The 19,975-nt window shown below is 38.8% G+C and overlaps 1 protein-coding gene across 1 annotated transcript in view; it reads left to right on the forward strand.

Moving 5' to 3' along the window:
- The window catches only part of EOGT (EGF domain specific O-linked N-acetylglucosamine transferase), a 37,643-nt gene extending 20,771 nt beyond the window's left edge, over positions 1–16,872 (forward strand). The window contains exons 15-18 of the mRNA XM_039851582.1: positions 7,749–7,810; positions 10,033–10,152; positions 14,124–14,226; positions 14,788–16,872. Of these exons, the coding sequence (XP_039707516.1) occupies positions 7,749–7,810; positions 10,033–10,152; positions 14,124–14,226; positions 14,788–14,934 (432 nt within the window). The 3' untranslated portion in view covers positions 14,935–16,872. The remainder of the gene's footprint in view (positions 1–7,748; positions 7,811–10,032; positions 10,153–14,123; positions 14,227–14,787) is intronic.
- Positions 16,873–19,975: the final 3,103 nt, after the last annotated feature.

The raw sequence follows: 19,975 nt of genomic DNA on the forward strand, positions 1-19,975 counted from the left end.
GTTAGTTTTGGTATGCATTTTTAATATCATCATATTGAATTTAACTTCCTGTGACTATTGTGCTTTTTTTTCGCATTGCATTAAGTGTTTTGATTTGAAATTATTAGCCTTTAGAAAAGTTTGATGGCTATGCCCAGTCCATTTTTTGGATTTTTACCGAAAGGCATCAAACCATCCATCCCCACACTGGCTTTGCCTTACTGTAAATATTCATTTGTACCAACTCATAGTGGGAAAAGAAGCAAAAACTGTCTTCGAGTCCTGCCCTTACTGCCATGAGTTGCCAAACATTCTTCTTTTAGAAAAATTGGCAGCAAAAATATGAGAGTGTCTTTTGCGAAACGGTTGATGGCATGTGGCAACACTGTGAACTTCAGCGGCAGATTAAGTTGGAAGTCTCCATCCTTTTCATGACTGTGTGTCCTAGGAATCATTTACCTGTTGGACTCCCAAACTCATTTCAACAGCATAAACTCAAATTATGTTTGAGCATAAACAACAGCATAAACATAAATTATGTTTGCTGTCAATAAGATCACCATGCCTAGAACAGCATGGCTGGAAGATGTACTCAAAATAGTAAGATTTATTCCACAAGAAATGTATTGAACTCCCACCATGTGCTGGGCCAAGTTGTAGGCCTTGGAGCTGAAGCAGAGAATATGACTGGTAAAGTCCCTGCCCTCTTGGAGCTTATACTCTCCAGGTGAGACAGACAAGAAAAGTAAACAGGTCTCTAAGGTGATTTTAGGCAGTGATAAGCGCTACAAAGGGAGTAAAACAAGGTAGTTCAATAGAGACTGGGGATGCAGACAGAAGGGAGAGGCAGTCAGGCAAGGTGTCTGAGGGCTAAGACCTGATCAGAGAAGAAGCTAGCCAAGGAAAGAGCTCCCAGGCAGAAGCAAATGTCCTCTGGTGTCCAGAGCTTTAACACAGCAAGAGAGATCGGAGTGATATCAGAAGAAATGAGAAAGGTCAGGTGTGGTGTGCAGAGGTCACAGATCCTATCAGCCCCATAGCCTTTGATGAGAAGACTAACTTTATTCCAGTGTGAGGGGAAGCCATTGTGAAGTTTTAAGCAGGGTGTGGTAGGTGAAATAATGGCCCTTCAGAGACTCAGGTCCTGATCCCTGGAACCTGTGAATAGGTTAGGGAACATGGTGGAGAGAACTCAAAACTGCAGACAGGATTAAGGTTGCTAATCAGCAGCCTTGAAATGGAGAGATCATTCAGAACTATCCAGGTGAGTCCTGTGTAGTCACAAATGGGATTTACGCTCACTCCACCTGAGAACCTTTGCCTCTGCCTGGAAAGCTTTTTTTGTAGCTGGATTCTTCTTACTGATGAGATCTCAGTTCAGCACCTCTTTAAAAGTGAAGAAAGGAGGTAGGAAAAAAAAAAGACATGATGATGGAAACAGGACTAGAGAGAAGCAAAACAAACAAAAAGGTTGCTAGCTTTGGAGAAGGAAGAAGGGGCCTCTAGCCAAGGAGTGCAGATGGCCTCTAGAACCTTGAAAAGCCAAGCATTCTCCCCTAAAGCCTCCAGAAGCAGTGCAGCCCTGCCAACACCTTGATTTTAACCCAGTGGGACTTCCTTTTCACTGTGACAGACTTCTACAGAACTGTAAGAGGATAAATTGTGTTGTTAAGATGCTGAGTTTGTGGTAATTTGTCATAGCAGCATATAGAAAATGAATACACAGGGAGAGACATGAACTGACTTATTTGTTTTTAAATCACTCAGGCTGCAAGAGTAGGAGCCAGGGAGATTGATTAAGAGCTGTTGCTAAGGTTCCAATAAGAGTTTAGACGAAAGTGATGACAGTAGATGTCACAAAATAAATGGATTCAAGATGTATCTTGTAGTTAGAGCCTTTGATACTTACTGCTGGAATGTACAGTTAGTGTATTAGGTAAGGGCAGGAAAGGTAGTGGGAATCAAGTGTGAACTCCTCGGCTTTGAACTTAAGCATTTCAGTGAACTGGAGATGGGAAAAATGTAGTAGGAGGGCAGTAGGCAGGTTTTGATGGGTAAAATGTTTTACACAGATTAATTTGGTTGCCTAACAGGCAGATCGAAATTATGTAATTAGCATCTCTTCTTTAGACCCATATGGGTGATGGAGGACATGAACATATGGTGTAATGAGGCATTGAAAGATATGAGCAATGTGTGCGTGTTTTACAGTCCTGGAAATAAAAATGTATCAAGTAGTGCAATGTTGGGGTAGACGGATGGGAAGCCTCATGAGCAGGCAGAATAATAGTGTGTATTGATTGGTAGAGGTAACACATTGAGTGCTGATGATGTGCCAGACATATTACCATGTGCTTCCCAGGCATGTCCCCCAACCCTCCCAGCAAACTCATGAGGTAGGTATTTTGTTATCATTCTTTGTTCTAGACAAAGATACTGCAGCATAGAGATTTAACATGCCTAAGGTGACCCATAGCGAATAGAGTAATGGGGGTGAGCCAAGGCAGTCAGGGTCTGAGCCTGCTTCTTAACCAAAATACTGTGCCCTCTAACACAAGTAGCTCTTAGAGGAGGCTGACCCACCATGGTTCCCAGTCTCTCAGGAAGGGGTGGGGTTAAGGAACAGCATCAAGCCACTGGAAAGTCCAGTAGAAAGGAGGTCTTGCCAGTGGGTGCTACAGTGCAGTCATGAGCGTTTTCACATTCAGTTGTCATGGGCGTTTTCACATTCAGTCGTGCACATTGCCCAAATGATGTTGCCCAAAGGTGAGATTTGGTAATTCAGCTCCCAGCTCCAAGCCAAAGAGCACCTAACTGGCTACTTTTCATGTCAGGGTTGGCATCACTTGAAAAGGCAGCTACCAGGCAGAGAAGAAAGCACCTGGGATTATACCTCGACTCATGAATAGACAATAAAATCCAAATGCCCTTGTTAAGTGACAGTTTGTGCAATCCTGCCCAGAATAATCATGTCAGGAGGGATACGGCTACTTCGCTGGAATTAATAGAAATTGTGGAAAAGGGCGTGCTTGCCACGGGACTCTGAAACACACAATTCTTTTTATGTGGTTCCATCTCATTACAAGACCAGGGCTCCTGCCCTCTGATTAATTCCCTCTTGTAAAATAGAATTCTAATCTTATATCTTCAGCCCTTTAACTTCTTGATGTAAGCAGTATATTCATGGGAGTTCAAGGGTTGTCTAGACAGAAAAACTTTCATTTTATGACTGTGCATGCTCATGTGTGTGTGTGTGAGAGAGAGAGACAGAGAGAGACAGAGAGACAGAGACAGAGACAGAGACAGAGATGGGGTCGGGGATTGGATTTTGGTTACTGCCTGTTACTTTTTGTAAGCAGGAGAGTAGAATGCACTAAGAACACAGGTTCTGGGGACAGATGACCTAGATTTAATTCTGTCTCTGACATTGGCTAGCCAGGAGATCCTGTTACTGAGCAAGGGCTCATTGCCTGATGTACATAGAAGCCAACACTATAACACTGGCTTTTGAGAAAAGATAAGGCTCTATTTACAATCGACTGGCAGGGAGATAGGAGGCACCATTCAAATCTATCCCCTTGATCTAGGGTTCAGAGCAAGACTTAAGGGGTTTCATAACTGCATCTGCTTGGACAACAGACATTTCTCTTTTGAAAGGGTTCTGGTATTCAGGTTCTGGTCATGTCCTGGTCCTCTGGTTCTCTGGGAAGTGGGAGGCAGGGAACCTGATAAGGGTTCACAAGTGTTACACCTAAGTGGTATAACTTTGGTTCTGGGTCTTGTCAGAAACAGGATAGGAACAGTTTGAGCTGGTTCTGCACTTACAAATCTCCCCTTTTTGTTGTTCATTCCTCAGTCTTGGGGAATAAGTACTTCCTGCTCTAGCTACTTTCTGCTGATAAGGGGACAAAGTCAGTCAGGAAGAGTGCAAGAAAGCAGGAGAAAGTAGACTACTAGGGCTATACAAGCAACTCTCACAACTAGGAAAGTAAGACATTGTTTAAACCAAAATAATAGCAAGTTAAGATAGATAATTTAGGTTTATACAGGCCTGGTCTGGCCCCTTGGGCAGAAGCAGTATACTTTTGAAATGTTCACATCTCCTCTTCCTGTCTAGGGGGTTCTCAGTCATCCTGTTTCATTTGAAAAGTAACACTAGAGGGACTTCATTGGGTCCATTACACTTAGGCTGAGGCTGACCCTCATGGTGATGGTTTTTACAAGCCTTGAGGAGCAGATAAAGTAGCACCTAGAGACTACATACATATTATAGTATCTAAATTGTACAGTATGCTCAAGCAAGGGTCTCCCATATAATACCTCATAAGGCCCAACTGGAACTTGCTTCTGGGGCCTACTGTTACCCTAAGCAGGGCAGCTGATAAGACCTTACCCCAAGTTAAGGTGATTTCTTGACATATTCAGCTTTTCAGTCTTTCCTGTAGAGTGAGGCCTCCATGAAGCTTGTAATTTCTGAGGGCCCCAGCATCTTTTCAGTCTTTCCATGGCTGTGCCTTGTGGGAGTTACCATTCCGCAACATCGTTGTTTCATTTTCGTCTCTGGATCGTCCCATGCAAAGGCAAACAGTTCCTGGGACTCAGGACTTAGGGATATGCAGTAAAAGGCATCTTTTAAGTCCAGAAATGTAAACTAGCAAAGGTCTCCAAATCAAGTTGTAAGCAAAATATAAAGATTTGGCACCACCAGCTGTGTTCTCTACAATTTGGTTTATGACTCTCAAATCCTGTACAAAATGATAATTTCTGGCCCCAGGTTTTTGCACCAGCAGGATGAGAGTGTTATATGGGGATTGACAAGGTCAGATTAATTGGCATTTAAGAAAGGTAACTATCAGAGGCTTTATACCTTCTTTCGCACACCTCTCCAAAGGATATTGTTTCAAAGTCCCATTATCAGGCTGGGGGTGGGGCTGGCGCTTCTCGAGCAGAGCCCAGGAATCCACAACCCAGTCTGGAGTCTGCATGGAGCTCAGAACTGCCTCAGCCTGGGCTGAGCCCTGGGGCTGGCCTTGGCAATAGCAATGCCACAGCAGGAGCCAAGGCCAGGGACCAAGGAAGGGGCTCCCAGCCTGGTGCTGTCTGAGCCCATCACTGGTGGGGTTCACACAACATCTTCTAAGTGGACACTCTTAATTTATTTCTGAGTCCTGCCTTCAATATTCAATTGACAAAGAAATTTGAACATATATTACAATAATATTTAACATTTTAAGATAGCAACTAGAATTATTAAAGAAATAAAGAATTTGACAAAGCTTCCCGTGTAATTGTAGTATATTAAACAGTCCTAATTAGTTTCACATTTCCCTTTAATAGGGAGAGAGAGAACAAATCTTTGAGGCATTCCAGGGGCCTACTGGAATAACCCATAGCCATTTCCAGGTTGAGAAAATGTCTCCTTTTAAAACCCAAACCATGGGCATTTTGTCAAACATACTTGACCAAAAAGATCGTTTATCACTATGAAACAATATTAAATTATCCATAAAAGATATCAAAATATATTGACAATATATTAATATAATATATTAATAATTATATTTATATATTATATTAATATTATATTTATAAAATTATATTTATATATTATATTATATTAATATAATATTTATATATTATAATTAACATAATATATTTATAATTAATATAAAGACAATAAAAGATATCAAATATATTGTTAGCTTAGGTTAAGGGTTAATGACTTCCTACTTTTAAGCCAGTTAATGTGGGGTTATGGTATCTGAACTCGCCACAATGCTTCGGATCCTGAGTTTGACTCTTCTCAGTGGGGGCCAGCTGATGACCCTGGCTCATCCTTGCCAGCACCACACACCTTCAATGCACTCAAGATGGGGAGGGCTGACCTCCAGTTGGTAATCAAGCAAGCGTTCCATCAGTATGGTCGAAATGAAATAAATAGCTGCCCTGAGTTAGGACTGCCTGGCTGCTGCTGACGGCTCCTTCAGGGTTTGCTGAAGAGTGACAAAAATACAGAACCTTTAATCTAAAGCAAAATGCACACAAAATAAGACTGATGCTCCCACAGTAAAGTAGATTGAGTACTCTTTCAAACATCCAAGCCCTGGGACTCTAACTCAATCTTTTGGGTACCTCAGTGGCTAACCTTTCATGTTGTCTCTCCGGGGAGATTCTAACCCATGATCCTAGACTGGGACTCTAACCCACAATCCTGACGAGGTTACTAGACAATTTGGGCACGAGCGCATTTTAATGCGGTTACTCAAAAGACATCTGATCCAGAAGCTGTTTCTTTTTTCAAAAGTGAAAGCAAAAAGTAGCTCCTAGGAGCCTGGAGTGCCATGGTGGGGGAAGCAGAAGTCCAGCAACTGAGCCTCTAGACAAACGGCTTTAGGTGGCCACTCAGGGTCAGCTGCCAGGGCCCATGTCCTGCTGGGGGCTACAGTGCCTTGGGCAGGTGGTCACATGACCCAGATCTCTTTGTGGTTGCCAAAATTGTTAGTGAGCTGGGGCTCGCTGCCTTATACACAAAGAAGCCAATACCATAGCACCAGCTTTTGAGGAAAAAAAAAAAGCTTTATTTGCAAAGTCTACTGACAAGAAGATAGGAGGCACCACTCGGATTTGTTTCCCGGATACAGGTCTCGGGGCAGGATTTTACGGGGTTTCAGCAACAGATCGTCCTGGATAATGGACCCTTTGCTTCTGAAAGCGTTCTGGTGTTAGGTTCCAGTCATGTCCCGGTCCTTTGGTTCCATGTGGGGGAAGCAGTGAAGGGTTCACAAGTGTTACTCATAAATGGTGTATTCAAGGTTTAAACTTTGGCTCCAGGTCTTTTTAGATACAGGAAACGACATGTACGTGGCTCTGCGGTTGCAGTTCTGGGAAAGTTGTTTAACTTCTCTAAGCCTCTGGTGTATCATTTACAAAATGGACATAATGCTAATACGTCCTTGATATGATTTTTTTATGAGGATTAAGTGATGTACACCTAAAGCACTTCGAAATGCCAGCACAGGTTAATGATGCTTTTGTAACCATTGACGTTGCTATTGCAGCATACTGTATGCCACAAGGCGACAGGATACAAGTGGAGACATTTCTCAGTAGCAGTGATCCACAGTGTTGGATGAAGGTGGCCTAATTCTGAAGGATGCAGAGAATCATAGTTGTTTTTGAAAGTAGATAAGATGCTTTCTTACTTTCTGTTTGCTCGAAGAATTAATTGTTTTTCTGTGTAGAAAGATTTAAAATGCTTTTCTGCCAAGAATTTATATTTTCAGAGGATAAGGTCCAAAGTGGTTTGTCTGAAATAAGGTAATGGATAGAAAAAAAATTCTTAACATAATGTCTGGAACAAAGTAAGTGCCCAGCAAGTATATGTTGAAAGTTGAGGGAATGACTAGCAAATGTAATATGTAAATGTAAATGTAATAATAACAGCTAAAACTTAGTTTGCCTCTGTGCCAAGCACTTTGCTCCCTGAAATGTCTCCTTTTAGCCTCAGAACAACCGAGTGCTGTGGAATTTTAAGGGGTGGAGGTTACATTTGAACTCAGTTTAGGGTTAAAACAATAAACCTGAAGGACATTTAATACATGAAAAACATTTTACATGGGAAATAAGAAATGCGAGGAGTCAGGGGAAAGTAAATCCTAGGAGAAGGAAGTAAAAGAAATTCTAAATGTTTCTGTTATTTTCCCAGCTTGTAAGTAAATCCTAGGAGAAGGAAGTAAAAGAAATTCTAAATGTTTCTGTTATTTTCCCAGCTTGTAAACGCACTGAAAACAGTATCTACATTTGAAGTCCAGATTGTCGATTACAAGTATAAGTAAGTAATCACCCATGGGCCGACACTTGTCATCTTTTTTCATGGATGAGTTAATGGGGGACAGAAAGGATTTTTCAAACTGGAGTTGTTGGCACTTTAGACCTGGTCAAGACAAGCGGATGCCATCAGTGAAAAAAGTGGGCAAGTGGAGACCCTGGGCACAGGGGCAGTTGTTCTTCAGCTGTACAGGGCCTGATGTTGCTCATTCTCATTTTTCAAGGGAAGCGATCCAGATTTTCATTAGAAATTTCTGAATTTTTTAAGTTGGCAACAAATTCTGAATTTAAAAAAATGTTGTAGGCCTAATTCACCCTGGTAGCTGCTAGGTTTCAACTTTTGACCTAAAATTAGTTACATATAAATAATTTGAGTGTCATAAAATAATATGAAAGTTTTTGAAATATAAAAAATTTGTTTCTTTTAAAATTCTGATGCAGTAAAGGGCTTACAAAGACAGAATGTTGCATCACTTACTAAGTGACCCCAGTCTATGTAAACCAGTAATGCTGTAAAGGTGGTTCTTATTGGAAACTCAAGCCATACAGGAAAGTTCCAAAGGAAAGGTGAAAACATTTGTCTTCTCATCTCGTCCACCCACAATCATAGTCTCGTTTTCCAAATTAAACACTAATTTCTTTCAGTTTTAAAAAATATACATATTACCAGGATGAGTGTGCCTAATTTAGACAGGTTTAAACTTATTGGTAAGCATAGGAGTTTTGCATTTCACTCATCATACATTTGTGTTTTCATACAACAAATCTCTATTGAGTGCCTACCATGGGCTGGTCACAGGCTTCACAGTAGGAATCCAGTTTTAGAGGATGGCAAGGCTCTTGTCTTGAATACCTCAGACACTCAATACAAATAAATAGCAATTGTAAGAACGGCTACCATGTATTGAGACTTACTATTATGCTTTACTTTATCTCATCTCACTCAGGTTGGCAAAGCTATTCCTACAAATTACACTGCCGTGGTGACTACCCTCGTTGCCACATGAAAAATATGGGAAGCAAGAAGGGGTCAGGCATCAGGCTGACAAAGTGGGAAGGGCATTTCTGAAACTCTGTCATTGACTGGCTTTTAAGCATAAAAATTCAGACATTGCCAGTCTGAGAGCACTGTTAGTAACATAATTACATGGAGATTTGTGAGGCCTGACCCATAAGCGTTTCTCGTAACTGGCGACTCCACGGTGTATTCACCTGGGCGAGTGCCCACCCCTCCCTCAGCATCAGTTGGTATTCCTAGACAAACAGAAGCCCGTGTGCCTCGTGCGAGACACAGTGGTGCCTGTTGTCCTCCTTTCCCTGTGTGGGTGTGGGCTTTTTGTTGTACTGTGGAAAGAAGCTCTTTAAAGAGGAGAAGCTGACAAAGAGGAAATTCACTTTCCCCTCTTAGATCCAAAATAATCCTGTTTATTTATTTTTCTTTACTTTGGGTAAGTAAGACTGGGAGATTAATTCCATTATGTTTATTCAGAGTGTTATCCTTACTCCAGCATTTCTTCCCAGACTCACTTCAGTGAACTTTTTGGTAATGATTTTGGTTCAGAGTTTGAACATCTTTCAGTGTCTTAAATTCAAAGGACACTTCTGTAATCCTAACGTGCATAAAATTGTGGATTAGTCTGTTGCAAAGGCAAGAAAATGCTTAGTGTTATTCAGATAGTGTTACTTATTCAGATGGCATTGAATAACAACTCACACGAGGAGGAATTTATTTCCTTTTTTAAAAAATCATTTTATCATCTTAAGGAAATTTTGGTTTGGTGCTAGTATACCATAGCATCTCTTCAACACTTGCTAATTTTAGTTTTTCGTAAAGAGAGAGCAGGTGTCAGTCTCCGATAAATACAAAGAATTTACCTTGCAATGGTATTTACCTAGATTTGAATAATACTTTTTAGTTCGATTATGTCTATTTTTACAGTTTTATGTCATGTGCTACTGACTTTCCATTCAAGACAGCTATGACATTTGCTTCTAAAATAAATGCATAAGTTTTTTAGAAACTGAGTTTACTTAGAAAAAAAGTTAAATTATTGAGTCATCAAGTTTTTAATTACTGGAGTAGGCTTGAAATTGTCAAAAATAGTCATGGTGGAATGTGATTTAAATCGGGAAAGACATTGTGTAAATATTGTTACTATGAGTCATGAGCTTAACTCAATTTATACTTTTTTCTCTCCATCTGTCTTTTGTTCTGTATGTTCACAGGGAACTTGGGTTTTTAGATCAGCTAAGGATCACTCATAACACGGACATATTTATTGGAATGCACGGAGCTGGTCTGACTCACTTACTTTTCCTTCCAGACTGGGCTGCTGTATTTGAACTGTAAGTGTTTGGGGACAGTTTTACATTGAGGCAGCTCATAATGCTCTTTATACATGCTCAGACTCACTCAGAGCATCAAAAGGCTTAGTATGTAATCATATAATGTGACAGGGAAGTCACATTATAAGTAGGTGGACAGAAAAAAAGACCTAAAGGTAAAAAGGTAAAGTCTGCAGACTGCCATTACTCTTAGCAAGCAAACTACCTTCTTTTCCCCGTGTCTCAGCATGATTTGCGAGATGTGGCTGCGTTTTTCACTCTGAGTTCATTCCTATGTGCCTCTTAAACTGTGACCATTTTCCTGCATTTAATATAATTTTTGTGTTAAAAGAGAACCTGTGTATTGCACACCCATGTTCATAGCAGCATTATTCACAATAGCCACGACGTGGAAGCAACTCAGATGACCACTGACAGTTGAATGGATAAACAAAATGGGGTATAATATATATATACAATGGAATATTATTTAGCCTTAAAAAAGAAGGAAATCCTGTCACATGCTACAATATGGATGGACCTTGAGGGCATTATGTGAAGTGGAATAAGCCACTCACAAAAGGACAAATACTGTGTGTGTTCACCTCTACAAGGTCCCTAGAGTCGTCAGATTCATAGAGACAGAAGATAGAATGGTTGTTGCCAAGGTCTGGGTTGCAGAGGAGGAGTTAGTGTTTAGTGGGTACAGAGTTTAAGTTTGCAAGATGAAAAGTTCTGGAGATTGGTTACACAATAATGTAAATATACCTACTACTACTGAACTGTACAGTAAAAACAGTAAAGATGGTAAATTTTATGTTACCTGTTTTCTACCACAGCTTAAAAAAAGAGTTTGAGAACCTATGTGTCTCATGAAGAACATAGCTCCAAAACACAAGCCAACCACTTTGCCTAGTGCTCACTGATTCCACACCCATGGACACTGACACCTTGGGGTGAAAATGAATGTCCTGGGCACTTCTCTAACTCAGCAGTGGGCCTTCTCTCCCTTAATAATTCTATGCCATGTCTTATCTTTAGTTCTTGACACAGCACTTGTTACCAGCTTTCTCTTCTTTGTATCTGAATATCTTGATTTTACAGTGTCACTTTAAAAATGACTTGACTCAGTATTTAAATGGAAGACTATTTAGAAAAAGTTGTCATGAACTTCCAATACCATGCCAAAAATTTTAAAAATATGCGTGTTAGAGAAATAGCCAGTTAATTGTGGGTTTTATCTCAATTCTTCATTTCTCCTAGAGACAGGGATGAAGGGAAAACAGGAAGGAAGGAGGAAGTAGAGACATGCAACTGAGAGAGCTCAGGCCTTGGAGTTCAACAAACCTGAGTTCAGTTTCTGCTTCACGAGCTCTATGACCTTGCATGTGTTACCTACCCCAAGTTCACTTCCATACGTACAAAGATGGGTATTATGAGATGATATCAATTTCACAGTTAGTCAGCCCTGTTGATAAAGGTCAGTCTCCTCCATTCTGTTCTGTTTTTTAAAAGTTAAGGTAATCTAGTTATAAGAATATTTTTTTTATTAAAAATTATTGGGGTGACATTGATCAACAGAATCCAATAAGTTTCAAGTGTAAATTCAACAATTTGCTGTGTATGTGTTTGTATTGTCTGTTTATCACTCAGTTAGATTTCCTCTTATCACCAAATTTGACCCCTTTTACCCCTATCTTCTTCCTCGCTCCCTCCCTTCCTTCTGGTAACCACTAATCCACTGTCCATGCCCATGAGTCTGTTTGTCATGTTTGTTTGTTGTTTCAGTTTTATATCCCTCATATGGGTGCTTTATGGTTTTCAACTTTTTCTGTCTTATTTTGCTTAGCATGATTATCTCGAGGTCCATCCATGTTGTCGTAAATGGCAGTATTTCATCTCTTCTTATGGCTGAGTAATGTTCCATTGTACATATATACCACAGCTTCTTTAGCCAGTCATCTATTGTAGACACTTTGGTTGCTTCCATGTCCTGGCCACTGTGAATGATGCTGCTATGAACATCGGTGTGCAAATATCTTTTCGAATATGAGTTTTCAAGTCTTTGGGGTAAATATCCAGTAGAGGGATTACTGGATCATATGGCAGATCAATTCTTAGTTTTTTGAGGAAACTCCATACCGTTTTCCATAGTGGCTGTACCAATTTGCAGTCCCACCAGTAGTGTATGAAGGTTCCTATTTCTCCACATCCTCTCCAACATTTGTTATTACTTGTCCTGTTGATTATAGCCTTTCTAACAGGTATGAGATGGTATCTCATGGTGGTTTTGATTTGCATTTCCCTAATAGCTAGTGATGTTGAACATCTTTTCATATATTTGTTGGCCATTTATATGTCCTCTGTGGAGAAGTGTCTGGGTCCTTTGCCCATTTTTTATTGGATTGTTTCTTTTTTGTTGTTATTGAGTTGTATGAGTTCTTTGTATATTTTGGATATTAGGCCCTTATCGGAGGCACTGCTTGCAAATATATTTTCCCATTCGGATGGTTGTCTCTTTACCTTGTTGATAGTTTCTTTTGCTGAGCAGAAGCTTTTTAGTTTGATGTAGTCCCATTCATTTATCTTAGCTTTTACTTCCCTTGACTTTGAGGTCAAATTCATAAAATCCTCTTTAAGTCCAAGGTCCATAAGTTTAGTTCCTATGTTTAATTCTATGTATTTTATTGTTTCAGGTCTTATATTCAGGTCCTTAATCCATTTTGAGTTAATTTTGGTGTGTGGTGATAGACAACAGTTTAGTTTCATTCTTTTGCAGCACCATGTAGGGAAGAGGCTTTCTTTTCTTCATTGTTATGTTTTTGGCTCCTTTGTCAAAAATTATTTGCCCATGTAAATATGGGTTTACTTCTGGACTCTCAATTCTGTTCCACTGGTCAGTGTGTCTGTTTTTCTGCCAATACCATGCCATTTTGATTATTGTCGCTTTGTAGTATAACTTGAAGTTGGGCGGAGTGATGCCTTCAGCCTTATTCTTTTTTCTCAGAATGGCTTTGGCAGTTTGGGGTCTTTTGTGCTTCCATACAAATCTGATAATTTTTTGTTCTAGTTCTTTAAAAAATGTCAATGGGATTTTGATCGAGACTGCATTAAATCTGTATAATGCTTTCGATAATAAGGTCATTTTAACTATGTTGATTTTTCCAGTCCAAGAACATGGACTGTTTTTCCACTTCATTGTAGTTTTTTAAATTTCTTTAATAGAGTCTTATTAAAGACTCTATTATTCCTAGATATTTTATTGTTTAGGTTTATTCCTAGATATTTTATTCTTTTTGTTGCAATTGCAAAAGGGATCGTTTTTTCCATTTCTTTTTCTGACCACTCATTATTAGAGTATAGGAATGCTATGGATTTTTGAACATTGATTTTGTATCCTGAAACATTACTATATTTGTTTATTATTTCTAGTAGTGTTTAGTGGAGTCTTTAAAGTTTTCTATGTAGAGAATTATGTCATCCACAAATAGCGACAGTTTGTCTTCTTCATTTTCTACTCAGATGCCTTTTATTTCTTTCTCTTGCCTGATTACTCTTGCTAAGACTTCCAATATTATATTGAATAACAGTGGTGATAGTGGACAGCCTTATTCCTGATCTTAGAGGAAAGGTTTTTAGTTTTTTACTGTTAAGTATAATGTTAGCTGAGGGTTTGTCATATGTGATTTTCATTATGTTTATTATGTACTTCTATGCCTATTTTATTAAGTGTTTTAATCATAAATGGATGCTGTATCTTGTCAAAGGTTTTTTCTACATCTATTGATATGATCATATGATTCTTATTCTTTATTTTGTTTATGTGGTGTATCAAAGAATATTTTTAAAATAATCTCCCTCAGTCCTGTTTATTGTTTACATAATCTTTTGCAAGAACCTATTTGGAAGGTGCACTTTTTTCCCCAGAGAATTGTGGATTTGGAAAAATCCGCAGACAAAAGTCTCATGTGCGGATGCCCTTGTATTCTTAGGTACAATTGTGAAGATGAGCGCTGTTACCTGGACCTGGCCAGGCTGAGAGGTGTACACTACATCACTTGGAGAAGACAGAACAAAGTCTTTCCTCAAGATAAGGTAAAGTTCAATGGCAAAACTCACTTTGTTTTGCTTTTTAATTGTTTAAATTATCTAATTATTAATATGAAAATCTATGATCGAACTTTAATCCAGAGGTGAACTGTTCTCTGGAAGTGAGTTGTTGTATCTTATATTTGCAGATTAGGGGAAAAAGGTAATTAAGCACTCTATCTCTTTAATGTTAATAAGCCAACATCATGAAATTTGGGCCTAGAATGATCTATTAAATTATATATAGAAGGAATCAGCAAACTGTGGACCAGTGGACCAAATCTGGCCCACCACCTGTTTTCATAAGTAAAGTTTTATTGGAACATAGTCTTGCTTCTCTGTTTAGGTGTTGTCTGTGGCTGCTTGAGCCCTTCAGTGGCAGAGCTGAGCAGTTGTGACAGAGAGTGTATGGTCCATGCAGAAAATACATGTTATCTGTACCTTTACTGAAGAACTTTCTGAATGTGAATTAAAATCATTGCTTTGGCCAAAGTAAAATAATTTTTTTTGTTCAGAAAACCATGCTCTCAATGACTTATAGATTTGTGTTCTCGTTTGTTTTTGCAGGGCCACCACCCAACACTGGGAGAACATCCGAAATTTACCAACTACTCTTTCGATGTGGAAGAATTTATGCACCTTGTCCTTCAGGCTGCAGACCACGTATTACAGCACCCGAAGTGGCCGTTTAAGAAAAAACGTGATGAGCTATGAATGTGTTGAAAGGAAATGTTTTAACACTCTGCCACTTATTCACAGTTAAATTAGTAAAACAACCAGGTATTTCTTAGCCCCCAAGTTATCTTTTCTATACCAAAACATACCTTCAGGATATTCCTTATGGGTTTTATAGTTTTTAACTGTTTCATGTGATTTTTGTGTCATTGCTATTTATCAAGATACTATTTTTGCACTGAAAACTTTAATTTTTATGATTCAAAAGTGGGCATGGGCTCGCCGATGTAACTGAGCTTTCTTTTTAGGGATACCAAAGTATTCAGCTTAGCTTTAGAATTTGTAAATGTTTTTATAGAATACTGTGGGATTGTGATTCTGGAGGCTTCTAGCTTGTTTATAATATATTTGAGTAAATTCACAATGCCATAATTTATTCATAGAACTGATAGTGGTGGGAAAAGAAAACGTGCACCACACGTGCGTGTGCGCACACACAGACACACACACAGACACACACACGAGTTGTGATTCTCAGTACCAAGCTATAGGACCATGTTATATATCAGTGAACTAACTCCCACTGAAATCTCTGCTATATCTTTTTCGTCAGCTCCAGGTAATATGCATCAAGAGCCTGAATGAATCATGCTGCTGTATTAATTTATGTTCATATATTTCATATATGCAAATCATGTTTTCCCAAAATGTAACAACTACATATGATAAAAAAATTAGAACATTCTTTAACACTGTTTTGTCTACCTTCTAGCTGGTTTCCACTGGTTTCTTCTTAGCTGTGGAGAGCATTTATATATCCAATAGTGGTTTCCATTATGCATGTATTTGTAACTGCATATACCTGTGTTTATGCATCTACCTCTTTTAGCATGGAAGTATTCCAGTATTTGATTTTGTTAACTTCGAATTAGCTACATGAAGAGAATTTTTCTCTGTAAGAAAATAGAGACCACTCCCCCCCGCCAAAACACACATGTGAATTATCCAATTCAGAATGAAAAGGAAGCCATAAGAAAGTCCCATTGATTGAAAAGCATATCTGAAATGCAGTCCACTCTTAATGGGAATCATTTCTTACTGTTTATCAACTTTCTATTTAGCAGTCAAAAGTCATGGATTTATTTTACTGCGAAAGATGATGTTTACATTTTATTAACACTTGAGTAGTCTAATTTAGAGACTAATGTTTATTTTTTAAAGTTTACTTTCAAAAATTAGCAGATTACACCAGAGCTAATATTTCCTTTTTCACATTTTAGAGTTATTTTTTAAAAAGAGAATATGTAACAGAGAATTGACCTAAGAAACCTAAAATATTTACTGTCTGGACCTTTACAGAACAAGTTTGCTGCCCCTGTTTTAATGGATTTTGAACAGTCTGCTAGAGTTTAGGAATATTTATTAAAATATCTACAAACAAAATAGTGAATTGCTATAGCAATAGCTTTGATCTGGACCTTAAAAAGGATTATAAAAATTTTTTTAATGAGTGATATTGCTACTGTTCTTTGTGCAGAACACTGAATACCTGCTGGGAAGATATTTCACAAGGAGGGAATTGTAAAGGCAATGGTGCACTTTTAGTCAGAGAGATATATAAACATCTGAAAAAAATTTACCTCATTTTAAGAAGTGTGTGGAAATGTGATTCTGTTTACTTGCTAGTAGTAGACTAGTGAGAATTTCAGAAATTGAGGACAGTTTAATAATAAAACTGTTATCTTTGCATATTTTGCATTTTAAGAGAGTATGTTTTATAGAAACCAGAAAGTACATTTGACACTTTATGGAATTTTATCAGACTTTTATGGTAGCAAAAAAATCTGCAAATATTATAAAATTTACAATGTAAAGACTGCTCTTTTTATTGTCTTTAAAAGAAATACATTTCATAGTTTGTACATTTTGGGTATGGCTTTGGAATAAATCTTTTTATATTTTATTTGAATACCAGAACATTTTCAAAGTTTTCTTTGTCTGAATGTTATATACTTACTTTTGGCAGTCTAGTAGCTCTAGATTATAACAATTAAGTAGCTTGCTGAAGAATTTGGTTTAAATAAAAATTACACTTCACATATATTCAGCAGTTTATTATATGATACTTTCACAAATGTTATATTGCATAATCCTTACAAAGGTGATATAAGAATTATTCCCATTTTTCTTTTGAAGAAAATCAGATGCTGTTTAAGGGACTTCCTTCAAGATTACAGGTCTGATTCCACATCCATAGTCTTCTGTTCACTCACTCACTTGTGAGTCAATAAATGTTAGCTGAGCAACTACTATGTACCAGTTACTATTCTAGGTTCTAGGGATACAGCAATGAAAAGAAAAGGAAAAAAAAGCCCTTGGCTTTATGGAGCTTGCATTCCGGTAGAGGAGACAGATATTAAACAACATAAAAAAGTGAAATACTGTGCCAGGTGTGATAATATGCTATGGTCTAAAGTAAAGCAGGAATGAGGGATGTGGAAGGATGAGGTGGGCGTTTAGCAGGCTTAAACAGAAGGTCTGGGAAGTCTTCACTGAGGCAACATTTGAGTCAAGATTTGAAGTCAGTGAGGTAGCAAGCAATGCAGATACCTGGGCAAACAGCATTCCAGGAAGACAGAACAGTACGAGCAAAGGCCCTGAGGCAGAAACGTGCCTGGCATGTTTGAGGAACAGCAAGGAAGCCAGTGCAGCTGGAATGATTGAGGACCAGAGGAGTAGATGAGGTCAAAAAGATATAGGACTGGAGTGCAGAAAGCAAGGCTTTGAGTCTGAATAGATGGAGTCATTGAAGGGATATAAACAAAAGAGTAGTGATCTGACTTACTTTGAACAGGATAACTCTAACTGTTCTGCTGCAAGTAGACTAGAGTGATGTCTTAGGTCATGTTCTCTGGAAAACAGTCTCTGGGATGGAAATTTGTCTGCAGGTAGTTTATTGGCAAAAATGCTTGTGATCAACACCTGTGAATAAGGGGTCCAGACTTGGGCAGAGGGAGAAATTGAACTGCCATGCAGTAACATGTGAGGGCTCAGCAGGGGAGGCGTAGAGCTGGGTGGTCCTTTACAGGGGTCCCCAAATGAGGCAAAAGATTCTCATATCAATGAATCTTCAAATATGGGCCATTCCCACAGAGAGGTATAACCTTGGACAGGGCGGCTCCCTTCAGCTGAGAGCAGTTCCTGGAGAGGAACTCAGCTGTGACCCATCAAACTCTGATCTATCGGCAGATAACATTCCCAGCAAGTGGGGAAAGAACCCAGCGGCGGGGGAAACGGTGTGGTGGTGGGGCGGTCTTGGTGGCCCACTGCAGCATCCACTAGGGGCAAGGGCAGTGCCATTGAGCTTGTTCTACTCTTCCTTCTACTGTCTGTCAACCTAAAGTTCTAAAGCCTTCATTAGATTCAGGTTGTATTTGTTTTAGACTACTTATAGACAATACCATGCACTTCATATTGTACAAGGCTAGAGTAGACTTTGAGGGCAATATGTGTTCTCTGTCCCATATTGTTATTTGTTGGCCAGCCCACAAAAAGTTAAACATGGAAGTTTACAGATAACAGGGATGGAGGGGAAGGAAGGAAGGAAGGAAGGAAGGAAGGAAAGGGAGGAGGGAGGGAGGGAGGGAGGATGAAAGAAAAGGAGAAGAGAAGAAAGAAATTAGTTGGTGGAAATTGGGAATAGAGGAAATAATCCTGGAGTTAGGCCTTTTCTTGGTGTTACAAAATAGTTTTCTTCAAAACACAGTCAATAGAAAAAGAATTTGAAAAATACTTTTTTGAAACTAGGCGCGTGTAAGCAAGCTCAGGTATGATTGCCTGGGAGAAACCAGTTTAAAAGAACCTATTCCCAACCAAGGGCTATTGCCAGACAGTTTAATACCCTTTTTTCTGTCTTAGTTTATTGAGGCATGTCAAAAGATGTCATAGGCATTTCTGTCATAAGAGAAGTGGTTTAGAGCCGCGCACAGGTTGTGTGGCCCTTGCTTTGGATGGTAATGCGCATTTTGACCACGATGTGGCAGTAAAGCCCTTCCAAATGGCTGCTTTGTGTCCTAAAGCTTGGTGTAACATCCCCATTACGAATTCCAGAAACCTAAGCGCCAGGAGAAAGGCCTTGCTTCTGTGTATGATGGATTTTTTTCATTCCCAATTTGAGGGAGAGTAGAAAAATTATCATGGAAAGTTTTCAGATTTAAGTGTGGAATTTCTTAGCTGCAGCCAATGCCTGGATCCTGTGTAATATCTCCTGAACATCTGCACAAAGAGCATTTAACCCCAGGAAGATGATTTTTAGTGACAAGCTGTTTAGTGGTACGTATTTTTATTGATGTGCAAAGGAATTTTCTTAGAATGGGAGCTCTATTTTAGGACCTATAGATAGCACATTTGCTCCTCAATCATTTTTAAGAGCTAATGTCTTTCTTGAATTAGCTTTATAGGTTATTGCATATGCAATTGCTGTTACCATTTAGTTAGAGTAGAGCCAAACTGTAAGTAGAAGAGTTCATTGAAGGCTAGACAGCTAGGAATTGTGCAATGTTAATTAAGGAATGCTTTTCAGCGTAAACAAAAGAGGGTTAATATTGAGCGTCTACGTGGATATGACCTCAAATTGTGTGGTATCCTTTATTCTTCACAACATTGAGTCACAGAATTTTGGGATGTTTTTGCTGAAAGAGACCTTGGAAGTCCTTAATGACATTTGTTCATTCCACAATAATTTGTTAACTGTCCACCAGTAATAGGCACTTCCAGACCAAGAGAAGAAGGTTCCCGGAAGAGACGTGTAGACCAAAGAATTTGGATATAGAAATCAGAAGTTTCTGATTTCTCAGCCTCATACCGCATAAGCTGTGTGATCATGGGCTTGTCTAGCCTCATGGAACTTCACTTTCCTTACTTGTAAACTAGTGATAATAATATCTATTTGGCAGGGTAGATTTAAGAATAAAATAAGAAAATAAAGTCACACTTGATTAGTGCCTGCCACATAGGATATGTTCAATAAATGCTATTTTTATTCTATTTTTTAATAATAGAATTACTATTATTTGAAGCT

The sequence above is a fragment of the Pteropus medius genome, unplaced genomic scaffold, assembly GCF_902729225.1.
Source record: "Pteropus medius unplaced genomic scaffold, Ma_sr-lr_union100, whole genome shotgun sequence".
In the NCBI taxonomy this organism is placed as follows: domain Eukaryota; kingdom Metazoa; phylum Chordata; class Mammalia; order Chiroptera; family Pteropodidae; genus Pteropus; species Pteropus medius.